The sequence below is a fragment of the Pinus tabuliformis genome, chromosome 3_2 (genome assembly GCF_031772625.1).
Source record: "Pinus tabuliformis cultivar Carrire ecotype Pingquan chromosome 3_2, CPIR1, whole genome shotgun sequence".
NCBI lineage: Eukaryota > Viridiplantae > Streptophyta > Pinopsida > Pinales > Pinaceae > Pinus > Pinus tabuliformis.
This window is the reverse complement of record NC_142302.1, coordinates 1,018,750,478-1,018,773,124: the sequence shown is the minus strand read 5'-3', so window position 1 is coordinate 1,018,773,124 and position 22,647 is coordinate 1,018,750,478. Positions and strand designations below refer to the sequence as shown.

The 22,647-nt window shown below is 36.1% G+C and overlaps 1 protein-coding gene across 1 annotated transcript; it reads left to right on the top strand.

Moving 5' to 3' along the window:
• The first annotated feature begins 2,054 nt into the window (after positions 1-2,054).
• On the top strand, positions 2,055-6,238 carry LOC149184049 (uncharacterized). Its single transcript, XM_089418828.1, has 6 exons — positions 2,055-3,791; positions 3,918-3,987; positions 4,990-5,091; positions 5,298-5,409; positions 5,580-5,642; positions 5,773-6,238. The coding sequence occupies exons 1-6, from the start codon at positions 3,628-3,630 to the stop codon at positions 5,865-5,867; spliced, it is 606 nt and encodes a 201-aa protein (XP_089274954.1). The 5' UTR covers positions 2,055-3,627; the 3' UTR covers positions 5,868-6,238.
• The last annotated feature ends 16,409 nt before the right edge of the window (positions 6,239-22,647 follow it).

Here is a 22,647-nt window from a genome sequence, read left to right as displayed (position 1 = left end):
ACCCTCCAGGGCCTAGATATGGCTTCAAACAAAATTTTTTCCTTAGAACTGCAACCTACAATGGCAAAACAAAACACCCAAAGATAAAATATGCAAGAAACAAAACTAAAAACCCTAAAAACGACTAAATAATTACAATATTCACAATTTAAAGGCTTTAAATAGCTAGATTTATTAGTATGCTACAAAAATATTTTCAAAATTTTAAGTTCAATATGAGGTGCTTCAGAAAAATTTTCACGCATTCACAAGAAAAATTTCTAATGATAAGCCCAGAATCAAAACTAGTTGGGTTCTTCAGAAAAATGTTTTTTTGGGAGTTGGCTGGTTCAGCCGAGAACTTTCCCAAACGCCCAATGATCTCGAAATCAAGATTTTCCTGCACAACTTACTTTAACCATTAACAAAGAGGGAGAAAACGATACTAAAATCCAGAACTAATGGAGACACCTGCCATCATATTCAGAAATTTAACTACCATTCAAACCCTAGTGACTAAACAAGATACTTGCGTTTAAAATCACTCTTCATCAAGCTATCGTCAATGGCTAAATTAAATTTATGTAGAAAAATAAAACATCTTACAACATTTCCAGAAGAGTAACACTAACAAGATTTCAACCACAAAGTCTTTCTTTATTGCACATGAAAAAACGATTAGAAGAGAGCTTTCTTTAGCAGAAGACTCACAGATTGAATGATCTCAAATGACCTCTGACACCCTATTTAAAGAAAATTTTTCCAACAACTAGTTCAAGTGATCCATGTCAAAGTGATCTTGACCATCGATGAGAATCAAAATCTCATTCGTCGAAAATTTTAAATGTTGAAGAAATTTCACATTTTAATATAAAAATTTAAAATTTTGCATTTATTTTCTCAAAACTTTGACTTATTATTATTTTATTGTTTTATTTCGTTTTTATTTTATTTTATTTTATTTCTTATTTATTATTATTTTTATATTTTATATTTTTATATTTTATTTTTTTATTTAAAGGGACCCTCGAACTTAGCCTTTGGAAAAATCACCTAGGACCTAGGACTTATGAGGGGATAAAACATTTTCTAACCCTCAAGACACTTTACATCATGATTTTTACATTTTTACATCTCAAGGGGGGAAAACCCATTTGACATAGACCCTCATAGACCACCTAGTTCTGCGACACAAATATAATCTAGCAGATCAAGCGATTTGTAATAACCTAACCAAATAGTTAGGATTATTCCCAAATCACTTTTACATAGACTCGACCTAGCACACTAGGACTCCCCTAAGATTCTAATGACAAAGTCCATTCCGGCTTTGGGATTAGGCTGAAGGAAAACTCTACCGATCATGGATTGGTGAGACAAAAAACCTTCTTGAACGTAGATCATCACTAGAAGATTAGGTTTACCTAGGTAATTACATGACACAGATCTACTAAGATTATTTACAAAATAACATGATCAGGCTGATGATGATAGTCGAATGGCACAGACATATCGATCAAGCGCTATCCCTTTTGCGAAAAAAGGGGGTGTACTGCTATGGGTAGTTCACACGCACTGGTCAACAAGCTGCAACCAGATTTCTGCAGTAATAGTCTCCTTCTGCTACATGGTACCTCACCAAGCTCTCCTCACTCAGTCTTTTGGCATCTTTCAGGTTCTCCCTTTTGGAACCATATGAGCACTCCATGCTCTAGGTTTGCTGCAATCTTCTCACCTTCTGCTGTCGTTCTCTGCGTGACAGTAAGATCATAACTCTCCAACTTTATCAACTGTACCTCCTGCTCCTTCTTCTTTCTTTCTGGAAATGCTTTCCCTTCTCTTGCACGCAGAATCTTCTTCGGCTCTGATACCAAATGATGGAAAGAGATTATGGGGGTTAATCAAATCCCTTTTCCTTAAAAAAAATTGATCCTGAGGCCTGTGGGTTATGGCCCACAAGCCTTATCGAAAGCATTAATATAGGCCCTTAAGCCTTAAAATCATGAACCATTCAACTATCGGAGCCCTTTTACACTATCGGAAGCTTTAAATTAAGCGTTCAAGCCTTAAACCCTCGGGCAACACATATTACAAAATACACGGAAAAACCATGTAAATCCCACTCCGAACATATATGTCGGACTTCAAAAACATACACCCGCATCTATAAGGATTATCGGGTCCACTCTTCCGCTTTCCTCAGCACTGATCCGATGCCGACCTCCGACTACCGACACCTCTGATCACCGATCAGCGCATGATCGCTATCGGTGTATCGGCCCTTGCTATTCCATTATCGCTCGTCCTTTGCCTCTTCGATATGCGATCGCCGATCGCATCTGGGCCATCGATCTAGACTCCTGATCTAATGGTCCAGGATCCATCGCTTTATCGTTGATCGCTCTGCGATGATGGTCGGGTCCGATAACACCCTAAGGGCTCTGCCGATGCGATAAAATCCTAGCCGTTGATCTATAAGATCCAACGGCCCTGGTTTGTCGATACTTCATCTCTTCGCTTATTCTTCCTTGGCTTGATCTCGCCGTTTTGATGGGATTTGCACTTTAAAGCCAGTTCCTCTGCCCTGTTCTGTCTTCACACACGACATTTATATAAACAGTTAACTCTATATCTTTGGATCACCATCGATTCAACAGTGATCGATGGTCGATCAAGACCTGCAACACGGGAACATACAGAGAGTTTATAAGATATACACACACAGGCGCAATTCAACACTTAAACACACTATGGTATTATACACAGCATAGTTATAACTCTAAGGCATTTCAGCCTTAGCATAGGTTCTCCTCTCGACTACAATTCAACCTCTGTTTTTACAAATTCTATCTATCTTCCTCTATATCTTTATCTGTCTCATTACATATATTTATAGAACACGCAGGTTCATTGTTATAGGAATATTGGATCGGATCACTGAAAGGATCCAATCAATCCTCTCCTTGATTGCTCAACAAACCCTTAAACTCGCTATACGTATACACCTGGCAGATTTCATTTAATTAAGTCTTCTAGAGACTTATCCATTCCATCATTTAAACTCTGCTTTTAACAGAAATTGTCCCTCGCATTCAGCTCCATGGTCCACGTCCTCCTCCTTCGGTTTTGATTCCTCCTTTAATGAGTGTTGGATGCTCCTGCATCACATCTTCCTCGGAATCTGCAACAACCTTGCTGTTGCCATCTCGAGTGTGAGCCATAATGGGCTCCTTCACCCAATGGGTGGGAGTTGATGGCTGGAAAGAACAGGCTAGTGAATACTGACTATAACTGAAAGCATCTGAAATAACAACAAGCATTTGTAGAAAGCATTCAAGAAAACAACGCTCAAGTTCCCCCAAACTCACGGTTCATTTTGTTGCTGTAATTTTCTTTTAGTTCTTATAATTATTGCTGACAAAAATATTGATAAATTTTGGGTTTAACATGCCATCCAATTATTTATTATTCTATCATGGAGATCAAAATGTGCTCTATACACTGTCAAAATTTATTATAAATCTGTTTTAATAAGATAATTGGTACAGAATGAGTAAGTTGGATGCAAGGAGTGCTTTGGAGATGTAGACACCATATCATATGAAAGACTGTCGAGAATCATAAATAGACTTTGGTTAAACTTTCATCATGCAATATTGTATTTTTTCGCATAGACTGAATTGTGTTTTGAGTTTCTTCAGCTTTGAGCTTCACTTGCTTATTCAATACTTTTGCAGCCCGAGCTTTAAAGAAAAACTTGCAAGCAAAATAGATGAACTTGGTGGGGCTCGCTACATGTTCCTTTCTCACAGGCAAGTTGTATAATACATTATTATCTAATCCTTGTTTTTTTCTTTTTTCTTTTTCTTTTCAGATGCTTAGATTTTAAACTTGGAACTTGGACCTTCTGATATATTTCAACTCAATTTAATATACAGAGATGATGTTGCTGACCATGATAAATGGGCTAAGCGTTTATCTTGTGACCGCCTATTGCATATTAATGAGGTAAATGGGGAGAAACTTTCTCGTTTGAGTTCCATCGTGAATAGAATCTATATGTGTTAATTTTTCATTGATTGTTACATGACATGAATCTGATATACCTAAAGTATAAGACTTATGGGATGTCTCCAAAATTCGTTCATCTAACAGTCATCGGATATTCCTTATTCTTGCAGCCATTACTCTTCAGTTTATTATTTGGAAGAAAACGCCCTTCTTAGCTGTTTTCATCTTTTCCGTCAAACTATCCTTTGTGCATTTCTTCATCAGCAGGGTTAGTCTTATCTTTGTACTGATCCCTTGCTTATTTGTGGATATAAAACAGAAACTTATATAATGACATCCGACTACAGTAGCCCCTAAACCTAAACGAAGCATGCAAACAATAACAAGGAATTAAAGAGAAATTTTAGGCAACTGGTAGGTGGATAAGTATGCATTCTTACTTCATTGTTAACAATCTATAGACGTTACCTCTATAGAGCATATTATCAAAATAAAAAAACTCCTGCCTATTTATTATGTTTTCTATTGTTAGTATTAAATTTTAAAATTATTCAGTATATTCCTGGGCCTGAATCCAAATTCTCTTCCATACAATGGTCATACTAAAATTTGCCTCAGAATAATGAATGTATAATAGGATACAAAAAGCAGAAAACAGCGCTCATTTTAAAATTATTCATTTTCTGAGTGTTTGCTTTTCCCAAATTGAACTATTATACTCTGGCCTCACCAAGCCAAGCTTTTTAACTTTGATTATGGTTACCCATCTGTCTTGATTTGATCTGCCAAGTTATGTAGAAATTCTTTATTGTTTTGTTGTTTCAATTGTTGGTTCTTAGACATTCTGCATTCCCCATTGGCCTCTCTTCTTGTGGGAGCAAAAAAACTAGCGAAAGACAATAATTTATTATACACTGGTGGGAATAGTGTGGATATCTATCTATGTTAATCAAAATGGTTTCTCCAGTTGTTGCCTGACTTTCTTCCCTTGTGTATTAGGTACAACCTCATACTGCAGATGTAGAAATAAAACTTGAAGGCCAAGGGCCATGGAATCTTAATCCTGATGTTGACCTTATTTTTACACCTGGGCATACTGAGGTAAGTGATTGAAATACATATAGAAGGATTTTCCATGACATTAAATTTGGGTGTAGTTTGCATATAATTGCAAATGCAGCATATTTGTTTATTCTATCAAATAGAGTTTAGAAGAATAAATCTGAAAATGAAACTTCACAATTGATATAATGTATATCAGAAATCCATGCCCATAGGACATAATGTATATGTAAAACTTGTTTCAGGGATCTGTCTCTCTTTCTTATAAGCCACTCAAGGCCCTATTCACAGGGGGTCATCTTGCAGCGTCACATAATGGTGAATTGACTTATTTTGAGAAGTATAACTGGTATTCAGGTAGAATACAATATATTCTTACTTTTTCTAGGTCTTTTTGCGCTTGTAACTAGTTGGCTTACTTATTTTTCAATTCAACTACCCAGTAGACCTTCTATGGGAATAATTGTGAGATGACAAAATTTCCATGTTGGCAATGTGTTAAAACTCAATCCAACCAACTTATGCAGTGGAAAAACAAGTGCAGAACATCCGTCCTTTTCTGCAAATGGACTTTCTCTGGATTTTGCCAGGTTTGAACTTGTTCATGCACTTCATTGGCAGTCCTACCTGAGTTGCCACTAGTATCTTTGTGAATAAATGCAATATTTAGTTGTTCTTGGCAGTAAAACTTATACAACGCATTAAATTTATCTGTTGCAGGTCATGGTAGGAGGATCAAATTTGAGAACATTAATGAAAAAAATGCAGCAATTGAAAAACTGCTTTCAGGGGTTGGTCTTTTACAATTAGTTTGATCTTGGCATTGAAAAGGATCAACAAAAGTATTTATATGAGAATACAGTCGTAATAACAAAGAAAAGTCCCCCAAAGCATTGGATTTACTGATGCAAAATACCTGTACATACTACAGAGAATATTGGTGCACTGTATATGTTGTTTAACGTGATAAAGCTGTTCTATATGTGTGGCTGTATTGAACTTACTGAATTTGTGTATCCATAAACATGAGGGTATATTGAACTTACTAAACATGTGTATTCATATTCGTGAAAATCCATCATAAGATCTGCATTATTGAGAATGTATCCTTATATAGAAAGTACTGGACATAAAGAATATTTACATTCAGTCCATCCAAAAGAATGCTCGCTGTGATTTTTGAGAATGCTGAATGAAATTTGTATATTAAGGTATCTTCTGTGATTATCCTTTCATTGCAGCATGTGAGGTATATTGTGATATCTCGTAGAATTGCTAGGAGTTTGGGTGTCTTTATTGCACCTGTATGTGTTTTTCCATAGCTTTTGAGTAGCGTTCGATTATATTATGTGAAATGTGAGAATGCATTGACTCCAGTTTTTGAGAAAATTGAAAGAAATTTGCGTATTATGATTTTTTATGAGTTTTCTTTTATTCTCATTTGGTAGTCTGTGACTCTGTAGGAGTCTGTTTTATATATAGAAAAAAAAGAAAGAAATTATTTTAACGTCCACGAGGCTAAAGATAGCCTATGGGACAGATTGCTTCTTCATCTGCTTGATGTATTCGGCCCTTTTTTTTGTGAAGCTTCACAATAAATGCTCCCATCTTCTCGACAAACCCCTCGTTAAATAGATTAGCCCAAGAGCTAGCTGCCAGCGTATCTGCATAACTTTCCCTGTTGTCTTTGAAGGCCTCACATTCTGAATTGGAAATTGGCCAATTTTTTTTGAAAAAAACATGGAAGATTAGCTCATCTACCAAATTTAACCTTTCAAATTTTCCTTATTTATAGAATTGTCTGAGAGTTTTATATATAATTTGTAAAGTGTTATTTATATAGTGAATCATTTTAATTTTTTTTAGAAGTTGACAAATCTCTTTTGTGAACAGCCTAGAAAATTAGCTCATCTACCCCTAAAATTTTCCATTTTTATAGAATTGTCTGAGAGTTTGATATATATATATATATAGAATTGTCTGAGAGTTTGATATATATATATATGATGATATATATATATATATAGCAACACTCCACTATATTATAGGGAAATTGTGAGAATTTGGAATGCTTGGACTGCAATGCTTGACAAAGCAGAAAGAAATTGAAGTCTTAGGACTCTAGGAGGGTTAATTAATTGTGATTTCCATGTATCTTGCTGCTCTTGGAAACTATTCCATATTTAGTCTGCCTTAGCTCAACAATACAAAAAATGATGCGGATAATCTGCATAGAGAGTGAGTGTGTCAATGTTCAGTAATTCAATCAAAAGGCATATGCCACGTGTATCCAAGGATCATATTCATACATTTTGTACAACCTTTTCTAATGGTTTAAACATATTCATTCGCATGCCTGTTGCCTTTAGTCTCCCTTTGTGCTGCCTCCTATGCTCTCTTGGACAATGCTCATCAAAGTTATCGTGTTTGCATTATATCTCCTGCAAAGAAGAGTTGATTATACAGAAAACAATTGCTTTATTGGTAACATACTTTCACATTTTACATTTTTTTTTCATCTTCTAATAATTAACCTGTAAAATCCGATTCTTGTAAAATTAAAATATATTTATATCATGTGTATTCTTGCTGGAACGTTTTTTTTCAATTCATATATGTATTTATAAATATAAGTTATATTATGTAATGATAATAAATTATATATAGTATGACATATTTGAAGAATTAATAAATGGTATTCAGTTACTATATCTCTATAATAAAGTTGGTCTTCGAATGTGACTGGAAGGAATATTCTATGTAACACCATGCAACGTGGAGTGACTATGGATGGTGGCTTTAGGTTTATGATTTTTTTCAATAATAGGATCAGATGTTAAATATTATGTTTATGTTTTTATATCATTTCAATTTTGATTAAGTAATTTTTAATAATAATAATTATTATTAATTATAATTGAAATTAAAAATTAATTATTATTTGAAAGAAAAACTTCGGCGTAAATCATATGTAAATATACATTTGTCCACGCGTTTCATTTTTTATAGTAAATAAATAAATATATAAATATATATATATATATATATATAAATTATTTTTTTTGCATTTTTTTTTCCATAAATTTATTTTAAGCAAGAATATTAATTAAAGAGTGGAAAAAATAAAAGATGTTGAAAATTATCGATTAAAGGGCAATGCAATTTAGTTAATAGCATTGACCAAATGTTGAATTTGTATAAAGCTAGGGGATGGTTTATTTGATGCATTTAGAGTCTTGTTATATTTTCAATATTCCTTCATGGAATTTGTGAAATGAATTGATGGGTTATTTTTAATTTGTTTAAAGACTCGTAGTGAAGAGACATTAGAGATGTATGAATATGAATTTATAACACCCTATTTTGAGCCCTTAATTCTTGTAATTGTAATTATGACTTACATTGCTAGAAATGTTCAGATTGATATCTTGCTAAAGTTAATGATGTAGTGTGTTTTATTTGAATACTTTGTCAAAAGCTAAAGAAAGGGGAAATACACATAATTCGATGCCACGAGAGGAAGTTATGAGGGGGAACTAGGTAATTCCTTGTCAAGAGAAATATCTTATCTTAAAGCAATGTCTAGTTTTCTTTATCCCGAAAATTAGAATGATAGTTGAACTAAAAATCACATACAATTATGAGAAGGAATGGAAGTGGTACAAAACTGCTCTAGAGGTATGGGAAACGCACCCTTCTAGAGATTCCTAAATTGATCGTGACAATCTAGATATTGGACCATGAATTATCATGCAAGTGAGCGGTTGTGGTTGGGGGAAAACATAAAACAATGTGTGGGTGAAGACAAAGATGCAGAAACACAAGAGGGGCTCTAAAATTGAAATTCAAAATAAAAGGTATGTGTAGAACCCTTCGAGTGACAACAACCAATGAAGAACTAAAAATCCTTGATTTGGTTACAGAAATCAATGTTGAACTCTTCAACCTCAAGCGGAAAGAAAGAATGCTAGGATTCGTTGGCTAATTTTAGCAAGCATGAGAAGCAATGAGAAAGAGGTGTCGAGAGATTCTTGGGAAAAGGACCCCCTTTGAGATGTGCAACCCAATTATGGAAAGTTTATGAATAAAGAGGTCTTGGCTCAATGGGTTAAAAGACAACATACCAATTTTTGTGTGAATGAGAGTTTCCTTCATATCTCTATCATGTAATGGACCCCATTAATCACCAAGTCAGTCTTCTTCTTGTGGCATCAAATCTGGCTTGTGGGTGGCCAGTTACAAGAAAATTATAATGTAGTTGAGTTGATGCTTAGGTGGAGAGTGGCTTAAGGCAACTGAGATAAGTATCCTTGTGGACTTCAATTTTGTAATGTAATTTATGTGAAAATTTTAATACTGTTATAGTTACTAGTTATTATTGACCTATCTGAATCAGATTGTTTATCTTCTAGAATTTATTTGCGACAAATATTGAATAAAACACTATTGCAACTTCACGAAAATTAAATATGAGAAAATATTACACACACAAAAATAATAAACATTGATATTTTTGGACAAATGTCCCTGGAAAAACCATAGTGGGGGGAAAACCAGTTCTGTAGATGGGTATTTTGTTATTCTTCAACAATTCTATAATTGAAATTACATACATTGTTTGTCGTAAATTAGCAAAGCTTTAATAAATTATTTTCTTCACTTCTTCTAGATGATCTATCCTCTTGGAAGAAATTTGACCTCTCAAAACTAATTAGGCCCTCTTTTGGAACCTCGAATTGATTCACACATGTGGCCCTAGTAGAATAATTTGACCTCTCCTGCAACTCGCACTTCCTGACAAAATATACTAGCTTCCACCTAGTAGAATAATTTGACCTCTCCTGCAACTCACACTTCCTAATAAAATATACCAGCTTCCACTAGAAAATCGAACTCTCCTGGAAAAATCGAATTCCCTCCTGTAAATCGACCTTTTCTAGGAATTTTGTTCTTCCTCCAACAACTTGACCTCTTTATTCAATTTGCACCATTGTGGGGAAACTTGGCTTCTGGAGATAAAATAGATCTCCCTCTATCACCGAGAAACTGGAAATTGCTGTGCAGAAATATCTCTGGCAACTTGATCTTCAATCACTGTTGATCTCAATTGTTGGTGTCCTCACACTGTCAATGCACCCTTTCTCTCACTGCAATTCATTGTGTCTCTGAAAACCCCATCTATCTCCTCTTATAATCTCTCATTCAACAATCAACAACCACAATCTAATCTCAATTTATGGTTGAGATCACCTTGACTTCTAAAAATTACTTTTCTAGAAGTCACTAGATAGAAATTGATTTGTCTCAATTAATCCCGATTAATTAACCACTTAGGAAAAGTGAGGAAAATTAATTACACTGGCTAATTAAGTCTATTAAGGAAATTTTCCTTGGAAACTTTTTATAGGTATTGAAGATAATAATACCATATGTGTATCTAGCCTCATAGAAACACTACTACATTTGAGCATAAATTCCTATGGAAAAATCCGAAAGAATGGCTACAATCAGAAAAAGTGTTGAAAGTTAAATGATTTTTTTTGTTTTTTTTTTGTTTTTAAAATCTCAACTACCGTTGAATATCTGGCAATATTTCTTTACTAGTCAAATCTTCGACAGGATGCCCTATCTTATTGATTATCGAATGTTTTCCTATAATCTCTCATGTCATCGAATAATCGATTACTATTCTTTTACCATCAGATTTCAAACGCTATATTCAATATGAAAATGTGTTGTCCAATTTCCTACAAATGGTAAATAACCATTGCATAACGCTCAGTCCCATCATTAATGGATTTTTGTGCTAACAATGTCTAATATGGGACCGCTTTTGATAAGTTTGACTAATTAAAATAAATATAACATTAATATTAAATATAGCGTATTGATAATGAACCTTAGTAGAAGGTTCGAAATGTCAATGAAAATTTCTCAGATGCGATGGATTAGGAAACCTCAATACAAAAACACATGGATCACAGAAGTCTAAAAATCAAGAAAACACACACACACACACACACATATATATATTACTATAATATTATATGATTATAATATAAATTATGGAGCAAATATCTCAGCAATTAACATCATTTTTATATTTATTATTAATTATTGAATGATGATTTACATTGTGGGAGGCCCAGACTTAAATACAACCCTGGGTGCCTCTTGGTGAATGGCCCTTTGCCTAGTTAACTAATAGTTATAGATTAACTTTTACATAACATTACCTCCCTCTTGAAAAGATGCTTTGTCTTCAAATGATACATAACAACTGGTGTTGTTGATGAAACACTTATGTCTCCCAAGAAGCTTCTTCTTCTAGTAAGTCCTTCCACTTGATCAGGTATTTTTTGATTACTCATGATCGCAACTTCTTTTCCCTGATGGAGATGATACCTTCTGGCTCTAGAATAACCCTTCCTTCGTCATCTAAAGTCAGAAGTGTTCTTCACACTAATTGATGTTCACCAAGTGCCCTTTTAAGGCAGGATACATGGAAAATGTTGTGAGCATGACTTTTATTGGGAAGGCTTAAACCATATGCTACTTGGATGATCTTTTTGTTGATTTGGTAGGGTCCATAAAACCTTGGTGCCAATTTATTTTTGCCCTTTTGTTTTAAGGACAACTTCTTGTAAGGTTGAAGTTTAACAAATACCCATTCTCCAACTTCAAATTCTCTCTTGGTTCTGTTTAAGCCAGCTTGCTGCTTCATACGATTCCTTGCATTATTTAGATTTTCTTTTAGAGTTTGGAAGAATTTTTGGGTTTCTTCTAACTGGTTTTTAACAGTTGGAAGCTTTGTCTTGATGATAGAAAAGTCCTTCCATTCCGGAGGTTTGTAACCGTAAAGAGCTTGAAATCGAGTCACTTTTGCTGATGTGTGGTAAGTAGAATTGTACTACCATTCAGCAAGATGTAACCACTGAACCCACTCATTTTGTTTCTTTGTGGCATAACAACGTAAGTAGGCTTCTAAACATTTATTGACAACCTCTGTTTGACCATCCGTTTGAGGATGGTAAGTTGAACTCATGTTGAGGTAGGTTCCTATATGTTTGAAAATTTCCTTCCAAAAATTACCCTTAAATTTGGCATCTCTATCACTCACAATGACATTGGGAAATCCATGTAATTTGTAAACATTTTTGCAAAATATGTCAACGATTTGTTTTGTTGAGTCAGATTTCCTCATTGCAATAAAGTGAGCATACTTGGTGAGTCTGTCGACTACTACAAGAATTGTATCCTTACCATCAGACACATGTAAACCTTCAATAAAGTCCATTGATATTTCCTCCCATTTCTGATTCGGCATGTTTAAGGGATGAAGCAGTTCGAGTGTCATAATATTTTCAATTTTATTCCTTTGGCATTTATCACATTCTGCTACATATATTTTAATATCATTACTTATTCCCTTCCAAAAGAATTACTAACATGCATTATAATAGGTTTTAAAGAATCCTACATATCCGACTAACAGTGAATCATGTGACTCTTTGAGAATCTTAGTCTTTAAATTTGAAATTTGAATTCAGATAAATTATTCCCTTGTACCAAAGAATATCGTTCTTACATTCAAATTTAGAATTATGAGGCAAGTTGTTATTTATAGCACTTGTTTCCAGATCTTTTGCATATTCACTTCGAATCTCATTAAGTCATTCAGGAACAACAACTAAAACTGCGAGTAATGATGGTTCTTCGTCTTTCCTCGACAAGGCATCAAATATTGTGTTATCTTTCCCTTTCTTATGTAATATATCCATGTCAAAGGTAGCGATTCTTTCTATCCATTTTTGTTGTTCTGTAGATAGTGTTTTCTGCTGGAGGAGAGGCTGAAGACTATTATGATTTGTTCGTATTAAGAACTTACTTCCCAAGAGATATTGTTTCCATTTGGCTAATGTGTGCATAATAGCAAGCATTTCCTTGTTGTATGTAGACTTGAGACGTTCTTGCTTATTGAGCTTCCTACTTTCAAATGTGATTGGGTGACCATACTGCATTAGTATTGCTCCTATGCCAAAACCCAAAGCATCACAATCAATTACAAATGGTTTTGAGAAGTCTGGAGTTGCCAATACAAAGGGCATTAGACATAACTTTCTTCAAGTCTTCAAAACACTTTTTTGTTTCATCATTCCATCAAAATGAGTTATTGTTTAGAAGGTTCAATAGGGGTGCAATTATATGGGCATAGTTTTTAATAAATCTTCGATAATACCATGTCAACCCTAAAAATCTTCTTAGCTTGGAGATATTAACTAGTTTGGGCCATTCCCTTATCTTATTAGGATCTACTTTTACTCCTTTGGATATTATATGTCTGAGATATTTTACTTCTTCCTTGCCAAAAGTGCATTTGGACTTCTTGGCATAGAATTGATGCTCTTCCAATATAGTGAGAAATTTCTTCAAATGTTGTAGGCACTCCTTCCAAGTTGTACTGTAAATTAAAATGTCATCAAAGAACACTAGCACAAACTTCCTTAGATATGGATGAAATAACTCGTTCATAGTGGCTTGGAATGTTTTTGGTGCATTGGTTAACCCAAAAGGCATTACTTTAAATTCGTAATGACCTTCATATGTTCAAAACACAATTTTTGCTATGTCTTCCAACCTTATTCTGATTTGGTAATACCCTGCCCTTAAGTCCAATTTTGAGAAGTATTTAGCGCCATGTAGTTCATCCAACATTTCATCTATAAAAGGAATTAAAAACTTATTTTTAATTGCTATTTTATTTAGTCCTCGATAATCAACGCATAATCTGAACAATCCATCTTTCTCTCGAACTAATACCACTGGAGCAACATACAAACTTTTACTTTTTGTGATGATGCCACACTTTAAAGGATCTTGGAATAATCTCTCAATTTCAATTTTTTGATGTTGTGGATATCGATATAGTTTGATGTTGATGGGATTTTATCATGCTTTGATTTCTATTGTATGCTCAATTTCTATTTTAGGTTGCAATTTCATCTGAAGATCTTGGAATACTTTTTCGTGCTTTTAAATGAGCTCTTGTACTTCTGGTTCTTCTTTGTGACCAGACTTGAAGTTGAAATTTCTAATTGATGACATTGTACTACATAAGTTGGTGCTCCTTTCCAAATCATTTTCATCATCTGGGATGATGATACAATTTGGTTCTCAGGTGGTTGGAACCCATATAACTTGTATTTCTGCCCTTCCCATTTAAATTTTATAAATTTATTTTGATGGTTGGCAGAGTAAGTGTCTAGGCTTTGTATCCGTTGGATACCTAAGACCACACCCACTCCTCCTAATAGTATAATGTAGAACAAAGATTCTAGATTATAGTCTTGAATCTGCAATATGACTTTATGGCATTTCCCTACCTTTTCTATTTTCTTACTATCAACTACCATAACCTTCATGTTGGGCATGGGAAATGTGAAAATGTTGAGACTTTTTGCCATGGTTGAGTCCAAAACATTATGGGTTCTACTGGTATCGATCAGAACCATTACATTGTTATTCTTGATATGTCCCTTTAATTTTGTCAGGGGTTGTGATAAACCTGTCATAGCTGATAATGATACTTGCGTAATGCTCTCATCGTCTGGTTCTGGAGAAAATTATGGGGAATCTTTGATTTCCTCTATGTTTGATTCATCACTTTCATTATCATTAGTTGCTTCACATTTACATAGATTCTTGGTTTCTTTTCCTTTAATAGACCTATGTTTAGGATCCCATTTTTCGCCACAATGTTGGCACTTGCCCTCTTTCATTCTTTGCATTTCCAAGTTAGTTTTTTTATCCTTCACGAAGATGTGGTGGAACATATTTTTTGTTATCCATGTTCGCGGCTTGGGAAAATCTTCGACTCGAATATACTCTTTCGTCCTTCATCCACTGCTTTTTTTGTGTTTATTTTCAACGCCTTTTGCCTTATGTCTGGCTACCTCTATAGAAGTGATGTCATGAAGCTCGAGCTCAACATTGAGATGGGGTTTAAGTCCCGTGGTGTATGATTTAATGAGATGAGTTTATGATAATCCAAGTACTTGTGTAGCTAAAGTTTCTCATTCTTGAGTGTATTCATCCACATCTCCTTTTTGTTGCAATCTGGTGAGTTTTAAGAAGGACTCTTCTTCGTTGACACCTTTGGACCTTTTAAAGAACACATTTTTAAATTTCCTCCAATGGATAGCAAGTGTCATCTTTTTCCACCACATATACCAATTATATGCTTCGCCTTCCATTTGATTGGAAGCATGCCTGATATTTTCGTCATCATTGTTAATACCGTAAATCTCAAAATATTCTTCTACAATATTGAACCAAGCAATGCTGCATTTTTCATTATTTTCAAATTTGGATAGCTCAAGTTTTTATCTTCATTGATATGTAGCTATAGACGGAGCGAAGAAGGGTTATTGATTTGAAACTGACATATTGGTGTATGGATTCCAGAGCTGCCTATTTTGAAAATTCCTGTTACTATTTTCTTGATTAGGTGTGGAAGATGTCTTTGGAGACTCGGGTTTCTCATATGAGTCTAACGAGTTTGATGAATCTGGAGAATTGAGATGTTGAGTAGCTTCATTATTCTGGTGTATTTGATCGGGTGTAATCTTCATCCTATCACAAAAACAGGTCAACATCACCATTTCTTGATCCACCTTACTTGAAAGGTCTGCTTGATCCTTTTAAAATTATTTCTTGTTCTACTCGAGCTGACTCTCTATTCTCTTTGTTGTGTCTTGAAGTGCTTCAATTTTTTCGCTATGTCCGGTCACCTTAGCCTCAATATCTATCATTTTTTAATTGAAATCAACCATCGACATTGATGAAGACATTGATCGAGTCTGAGGTGAAGTATATTTATCCAGCTTAACTATTTTTCTTAACTTGATCCTATTTTTTTTTAATATTAAATTAAATTAATCATATAATATATCCTCATAATATACCAATATAGTTATACAGTTATAATATATAACTATATTATAACAATTATAACTTTTATACTTATACCAAGAATCGAATTTGATAGATGCGTGCCACGATTTTGGTTTGGATAGAGACAGGGAAAATATGACAGTAGGAGCGAGACAGTGTGTGATGGCATGCAAAGGTGGATGATCTGCTATGAAGTAAGTAGTGTGGGCACGGAGAATGTGGCTGCAGTTTTTTGGACAAGGTGTATTTCAGAGCAAACAGAGCGAGTGGGGAATGAAAGAATGGAATAGATTGGAAGACAGGACTAAAACAATGATTTGATAATCACCCTATGAGTGACCTCAGTTGAAGATTTATTAAACAAAAGGTATTACAAACTCATGTGATGGTGTGTGTTCTGTGTTATTTAAGCAACGGATCGATCAGATTGCCAATACATAGAAAATAAATGGAAAGACAGGAGAGAAATACAGTAAGCAACACAAAGACACAAACAATTTTTAATAAGGAGTTCACCCTATTCTCCAGGGCTACATCTCCGGTCCAGCTCTCAGTGGTGGCCTTGTTTTTATTGTGTCTTTAAGCAGAGAATTACAAATACATGGACTCAATGCGAGTTCTCCTGAAGCAGGTTTGCTTGGCAGGGTGGTTCTTGGATTCACCAAACCACTTGGAGTACACAGACTCGTTCTCTTCCTACCAGCTCTGCGACCCTTGGTCTACAGTGGAAAGAGCCAACTATGATGCTCAATCCAGACAGATCCCTCTATGGGAAGGCTTGAATCTTCAAGCTCTCTCGTGCTCGGTGTTGCCTGTGGCTAGCTCGGCCCTCTATCACCTCTGCTTGGCTTTACTGTTATCTATGTTCAGTCCTCCTCTCAGGGTCCACTGTTCACTATCTCTTTGGACGCTTGGACTTCTCTCCAAATCCTCCCACTCCATTCGACCGTCTCCATTCATGGCTTTAACCATTCGACCCCTATGCCTATTCGGTTCCTCTCCCGCCTGCATCGATTCACCTTCTGCAGCTGTGCTCGGCGTTCCCTGTTCGGCGTCAGCATGAGCACTCAGGGAGTGCCACGTGTCCCCATCTAACTAGTGCCAACATGCTTCGTCGGCTCGTTTCTTCGGTTATGTCGTGGATACGTTCTTTCTCCACCGTGGCAGTCAAACAGATTCCAAATCCTTTTAAATCGCAATTTAATTCCCTATCGATTCCGCTTCTTTCTATCGGGCGCAATCTCAGCCGTTCGATCTGGGCTCCTCCAGATCCAACGTCATACGCACGTCGAGCACGGTTGACTTGCTCGACCGATAACACACGATCACGACATTTTTTCTCTCACCTCCACTTCCACGCGTTGATCGCTGAGTGGGATTGCTCCGCTCTCCTCCAAAACCTCTTACCGTTCAAGGGCGCCACGATCAAAACCGCCGGTTTCCAGGTCATGGGTCCCACCATTGTACTTTAGCGCTTTTATCTTTTTCCACTCGTGGTCCTCTGGCTCCCAACGTGACTGAGTGCTTAAGGCCCCTCCGTTTCAGCCCTATTTTCCCTTTGCGCTAATCACGCATCAAAATCGCCTCCTTTTCCCGATCCGGGGCTCCCAGTGGCTGTTTTGACCTCCTGCGCAGTCTCCATGGGCCTCGGTCAGCGCGCTTTGACCTAGGTCCTCATCTTTCTGCGTTGGCAGCCATCGCCACTGGTTCAAGGCGTTTTTGATTGCTGTTTTGGAAATTTTCAAGGATTTGTTCAACTCGATACAGTCAAGTTTTTTGACAGTCTTTCTATGGATCTGATTCGGATCACGACATCCCTACTGAAAAATCTTTTGGACCACCAAAAGTTGGTTTTCTTTAAGCATCGACTAAGTGAGGAAATTTTTGTCTCACTCGTCCAATCTCAAGCCACTTCGCACTGCTCGGTTTCGAACCTTTAAGCCAAATCCTGAGGTACTCCATTTGTCCACTGCGTGTCGTCCTTACCTTCCTGTCTAGCACGGTGTCTTCCTATAACTAATTAAGATATCCAGGTAGTAGGTCATCAACAAAAGGTAATTGACTCTGCTCTTCAGGGTCCTCAATCATTGAAGGTTCAAACAACCTCAAGCAATCTGCGTTCACGACCGAGTAGATGTGCATGTAAGCTGGCAGATCAAGGCGAAAAGCATTTTCACCAATCTTCTCAAGTATCTTGATGGGTCCATACCTAATAGGTTTTAGCTTTTTACCTTCACTTTGCATCTTGTCCTTACTGATATACAGCCAAACTTGGTCTCCAACTTGAAAACTATGCTCCATCCGATGCTTATCATGCCTAGCCTTATACTTGGCCTGGCTCTTTTCCAGTTGTTCCTGTACTGCCTGGTGGATCTCTTGGATCTATTCAATGAACCTAGTTGCCTTGTCCACATCACTGTGTCTATCAACCATGGTATCTTTACCAAAGACAAAATCCAAAGGAGACCTTGGTATGAAACCAAAACAGGTCTCAAAAGGAGATCTCTATGTAGAAGAGTTTTTGGCTCTATTGTAAGCATGCTACACATAACACAAGTGCTCATCCCAGAGCTTAGGATGTTTTCTGCAATATCCTCTCAGTAACTAGATCACTGTCCTGTTAACTACTTTTGTCTGGCCATCTGTTTGTGGATGAAAAGCTATGCTTTTCTTTAATTTGGTTTACATTAGTTCCCACAGACTTGACCAAAACTTCCCCACAAATCAGGTGTCTCGATCAGATATAATAGAAGTGGGTAATCCAAAATGAACCCATACATGTTCAAAGAATAATTTTGCAGTTTGTTCAGCTGTAATTTGTTTACTACAGGGTATCAAAATACACATTTTGTTGAACCTATCCACACTACATATAGATAATCATGACCTTTCCTAGATTTAGGCAGTCCTCCAACAAAATCCATGGAAATGCTTTCCCAAGGGTGAGAAGGAACTGACAATGGAGTGTACAATCCTAGTTTCCTATTACTGGGCTTGCTTTTAGCACACATAGCACATCCCTTTACATATCTAAAAACGGTTTCATTCATTTTCAGCCAATAACAGAACCTTTGCAGCTGTGAAACTGTTTTACTTACCCCAAAGTGACCTGATATCAGAGAAGTGTGTGCTTCCCTAATTATCTTTGCTCTCTCAGTTTGTGGAATGCAGAGTTTCCCACAATGATATAAGAGTCGGTCCTTCACATGATAGTCCAATTCTTCTACTCTTTTGCCTTGACTCAAAGTTGCATATACATCTTTAAAGTCCATATCCTAAGCATACTATTCTATGTAGCTTTCATGTAGCACAGAATTATGCTTAAGTATGGTAGATGCATTTATAATGGGTCTAGATAACATATCTGCAACTTTGTTATGTATGCCCTTTTTATATCTGATGACTAAATGAAACTGTTGTAGAAAACCCATCCATCTATAATGTCTTGATTGCTACAATTTAGTTTGGGAGTGTAGGTATTGAAGTGGCTGATTATTAGTATGTATTACTGTTTCTTTGCCCATTAAGTAATGTTTCCACTTTTTCACACTCTGAACTAATGCATACAATTCCTTATCATATGTAGGATAGTTAACTACTGTAGGATTAAAAGTCTCAGAATGATAACATATGGGTTTACCGTGCTGTGTCAACACTGTTCCCATGGCATAGTCACTGGAATCAGTTTGGATCTCAAATGGTCTTTGTAGATCCGGCAGTGCTAGTACAGGTGCTATACTAATTTTTTCTTTCAAGGTGTCGAAGGCTTTCTGCTGTTTTCCTCCCCACTGAAAGACCTTGTTCAATCCTGTCAAAGCATGTTAGGGAGCTGCAATTGAGGAAAAATTTGAAATGAACTTCCTCTAATACTGAGCTACTCCTAAGAAGCTTCTCACTTCTGTAGCAGACTTGGGTTTAGGCCAGTTTATGATGTCTGCCACTTTAGAGGGATCTATTTTCAATTCACCTCCCCCTACTATATGACCCAAATAATTTAGAGAGGTTTTGCCAGATTCACATTTGGAGAGTTTAACATATAGCTTTTCTCTTTTCAAAACATCTAATGTCTGCTTAACATGCTTTAAATGTTCTTCCCACATTTTACTAAAAATCAGAATGTCATCCAGATACACAATAACAAAATCATCAAGAAAAGGTCTGAGTACATCATTCATTAATCTCATGAAAGTAGCAGGGGCATTAGTTAGGTCAAAAGGCATAACCAACCATTCATACAATCCCTGCTTTGTTTTGAAAGCAGTCTTCCATGCATATTGCTTTGCAACTCTGACCTGATGGTATCCACTGTGCAAATCTAGCTTGGTGAAATAAACAACTTCCTTCAATTGATCTAAAATATCATCTATGCGAGGAAGGGGGTAACGATTTTTTATTGTTATCTTATTCAGTGCTCGATAATCAATGCACATTATCCACGAGCCATCTTTATTTCTCACCAAAACGATTGGTGACCCACATGGTGATGTGCTAGGCTTGATGAACCCTTTCTCGAGCAACTCCTGCACCTGCTTCTTCATTTCAGCATTCTCTAAAGCAGATAACCTGTACATTCCAATGTTAGGCAAAGGAACATCTTGCTGCAAAATAATATCATGTACTATTCCCTTCTTGGGTGACAGACCTTTAGGTTCCTGAAATAAGACATCATACTCTGAAACAATCTTTTCTATATCAGCTTGCTGATCAGCATTACAGCCCTTAAATACATTGGTTTTTTCAGGTGTCTTTTCCTTTACAACCATCAATAAGAACTGTTTGCATGAATTTATCATTCTTTTCATCTGTCTTGAGTTTATGAGAGTATAATTATTCTTGAGCTTATGAGCTCTTACAAAGTATTCAATTCCATCTTTAACAAGTAGATAATTGTTCTCATCTCTATAGAAAATAGCCTTTCAATCATACAAGTAAGGACTTCCTAAAACAATTCCACATATATCCAAAGGAATTACATCTAACTCAACCTCATCTACAAATGATGACCCAAAAGAAAACTTGAGTTTGCACTGTCTAGTCACTTGTAGTTGTGCTTTATCATTCAACCATCCTAATGGGTATGGTTTCCTATGAGGTGTAGGTGTTAATCCCAATTTCTTTACAATTGCTTCAGAAATTAGATTTACTTGTGAGCCACTATCAAACAAAGTATCTATCTTTTGATTTTTGGAAACAACTCGAATATGGAAAAGTTCATGTCTTTTTCTCTCATGTTCTTCATCAATAACAGATTGAGCAGAATTACTAGTAGATGCTTCAGAATTCTTACCTTTTATACATGTGGCTGCAATGATTGTTTCATCTCCCGAGTCTAACCCCAAATCTTGCTGAATAGTTGTAGCAGTCTTCTTCTTCTTGCCCTCGAACTTCTTAGGTCTCAGCTCTGGATGCAGAATCCAACAGTGCTCGTCATCATGCCCCTCCTTTTTACAGTGAGTGCATGAAGCTTTGCCTTTTTGTGCAGTGTTAGCCTTCCTTGCTTTCCACTTTTGCTTTCTTTTCTCCTTTCTCTTGCTTACAGTGGGTTGGGATGGTCCCCCAACTTCTGGATTTCCATTCTTTCCTCTAGCTTCTAGATGAGTAGCTTGTACAAATACCTCATCTATACTAGTGGTATTAAACATGAGGATGGTATGCCTCATGTAGCTGTGTAGACCACCAATGTACTTCAAAAGATTTTCTGGTGAGTCTAATGAGATACCCAACATCAATGCTCTCTTTTTTAACTCTTGAGTATACCGTTGCACACTTTGCCCTTTCAACTGCCGAAGAGTTTGCCAACTCATCATGGCTTGTTGCATGTAGGCCAATGGATAGAACTGCGTTTTTATTGCAGCAACAAATTCACTCCAGACACAGATGGTCTTACCATGTCTTTTCATATCAGCTTGGATTCTGCCTTCCCACCAAACCAAGGCAGTGCCTCCTAGGCATAGGCTTTCCAGCTGAATCTTACTCTTGTCTGAGTCTATGTTTTGTACTCTACAATACGCATCAATTTTTCTAATCTAATTGTCCAACTTTTCAGCATTTAGCTCTCCATCATATATAGGAAAATCAAATTTGACATCTAGTTTAATCAAGGATGCTTTCTTATTATGCACAGGGCTACTAGGAGGTGTAGGAAAGCTTTCTTCTTTTCCCTTTCCTTTTTAGTGGTCATGGGAATGAGACTCATATTCTTATTTATCTTGCTTAGAGTATGATGAATCTTCATCCTTATGCTTTCTAAAGTTCCTATACATTTCTTCTACCATAGACTTTATAGCTAGGAAACTTTCTATGAATTGAGGGTCTGGCCCTGTAGAAGCTTCTTCTGACATTGTCTTCCGAGAATAGACTCTCCCAATTTCAGGATTAGTTTCCACCAACTCTCCTTCTCCTAATTTGAGCTTTGATCTAGTGAGCATTCACAGCTAAACCAACACAATTTTGTCTAACCTTGCAGCCTAGAGCTTTGATACCACTTGATCTGATAATCACCCTATGAGTGACCTCAGTTGAAGATTTATTAAACAAAAGGTATTACATACTCATGTGATGGTGTGTGTTCTGTGTTATTTAAGCAACAGATCGATCAGATTGCCAATACACAAAAAATAAATGGAAAGACAACAGAGAAAT

What these genes read in the sequence shown, in the direction of transcription:
- LOC149184049 (XM_089418828.1), top strand. Translation starts at nt 3,628, where the DNA reads ATGCAATATTGTATTTTTTCGCATAGACTGAATTGTGTTTTGAGTTTC. An exon ending in TACATGTTCCTTTCTCACAG is followed by an intron (nt 3,792 to 3,917) that starts GCAAGTTGTATA and finishes TTTAATATACAG; the next exon opens with AGATGATGTTGCTGACCATG. An exon ending in GCCTATTGCATATTAATGAG is followed by an intron (nt 3,988 to 4,989) that starts GTAAATGGGGAG and finishes CTTGTGTATTAG; the next exon opens with GTACAACCTCATACTGCAGA.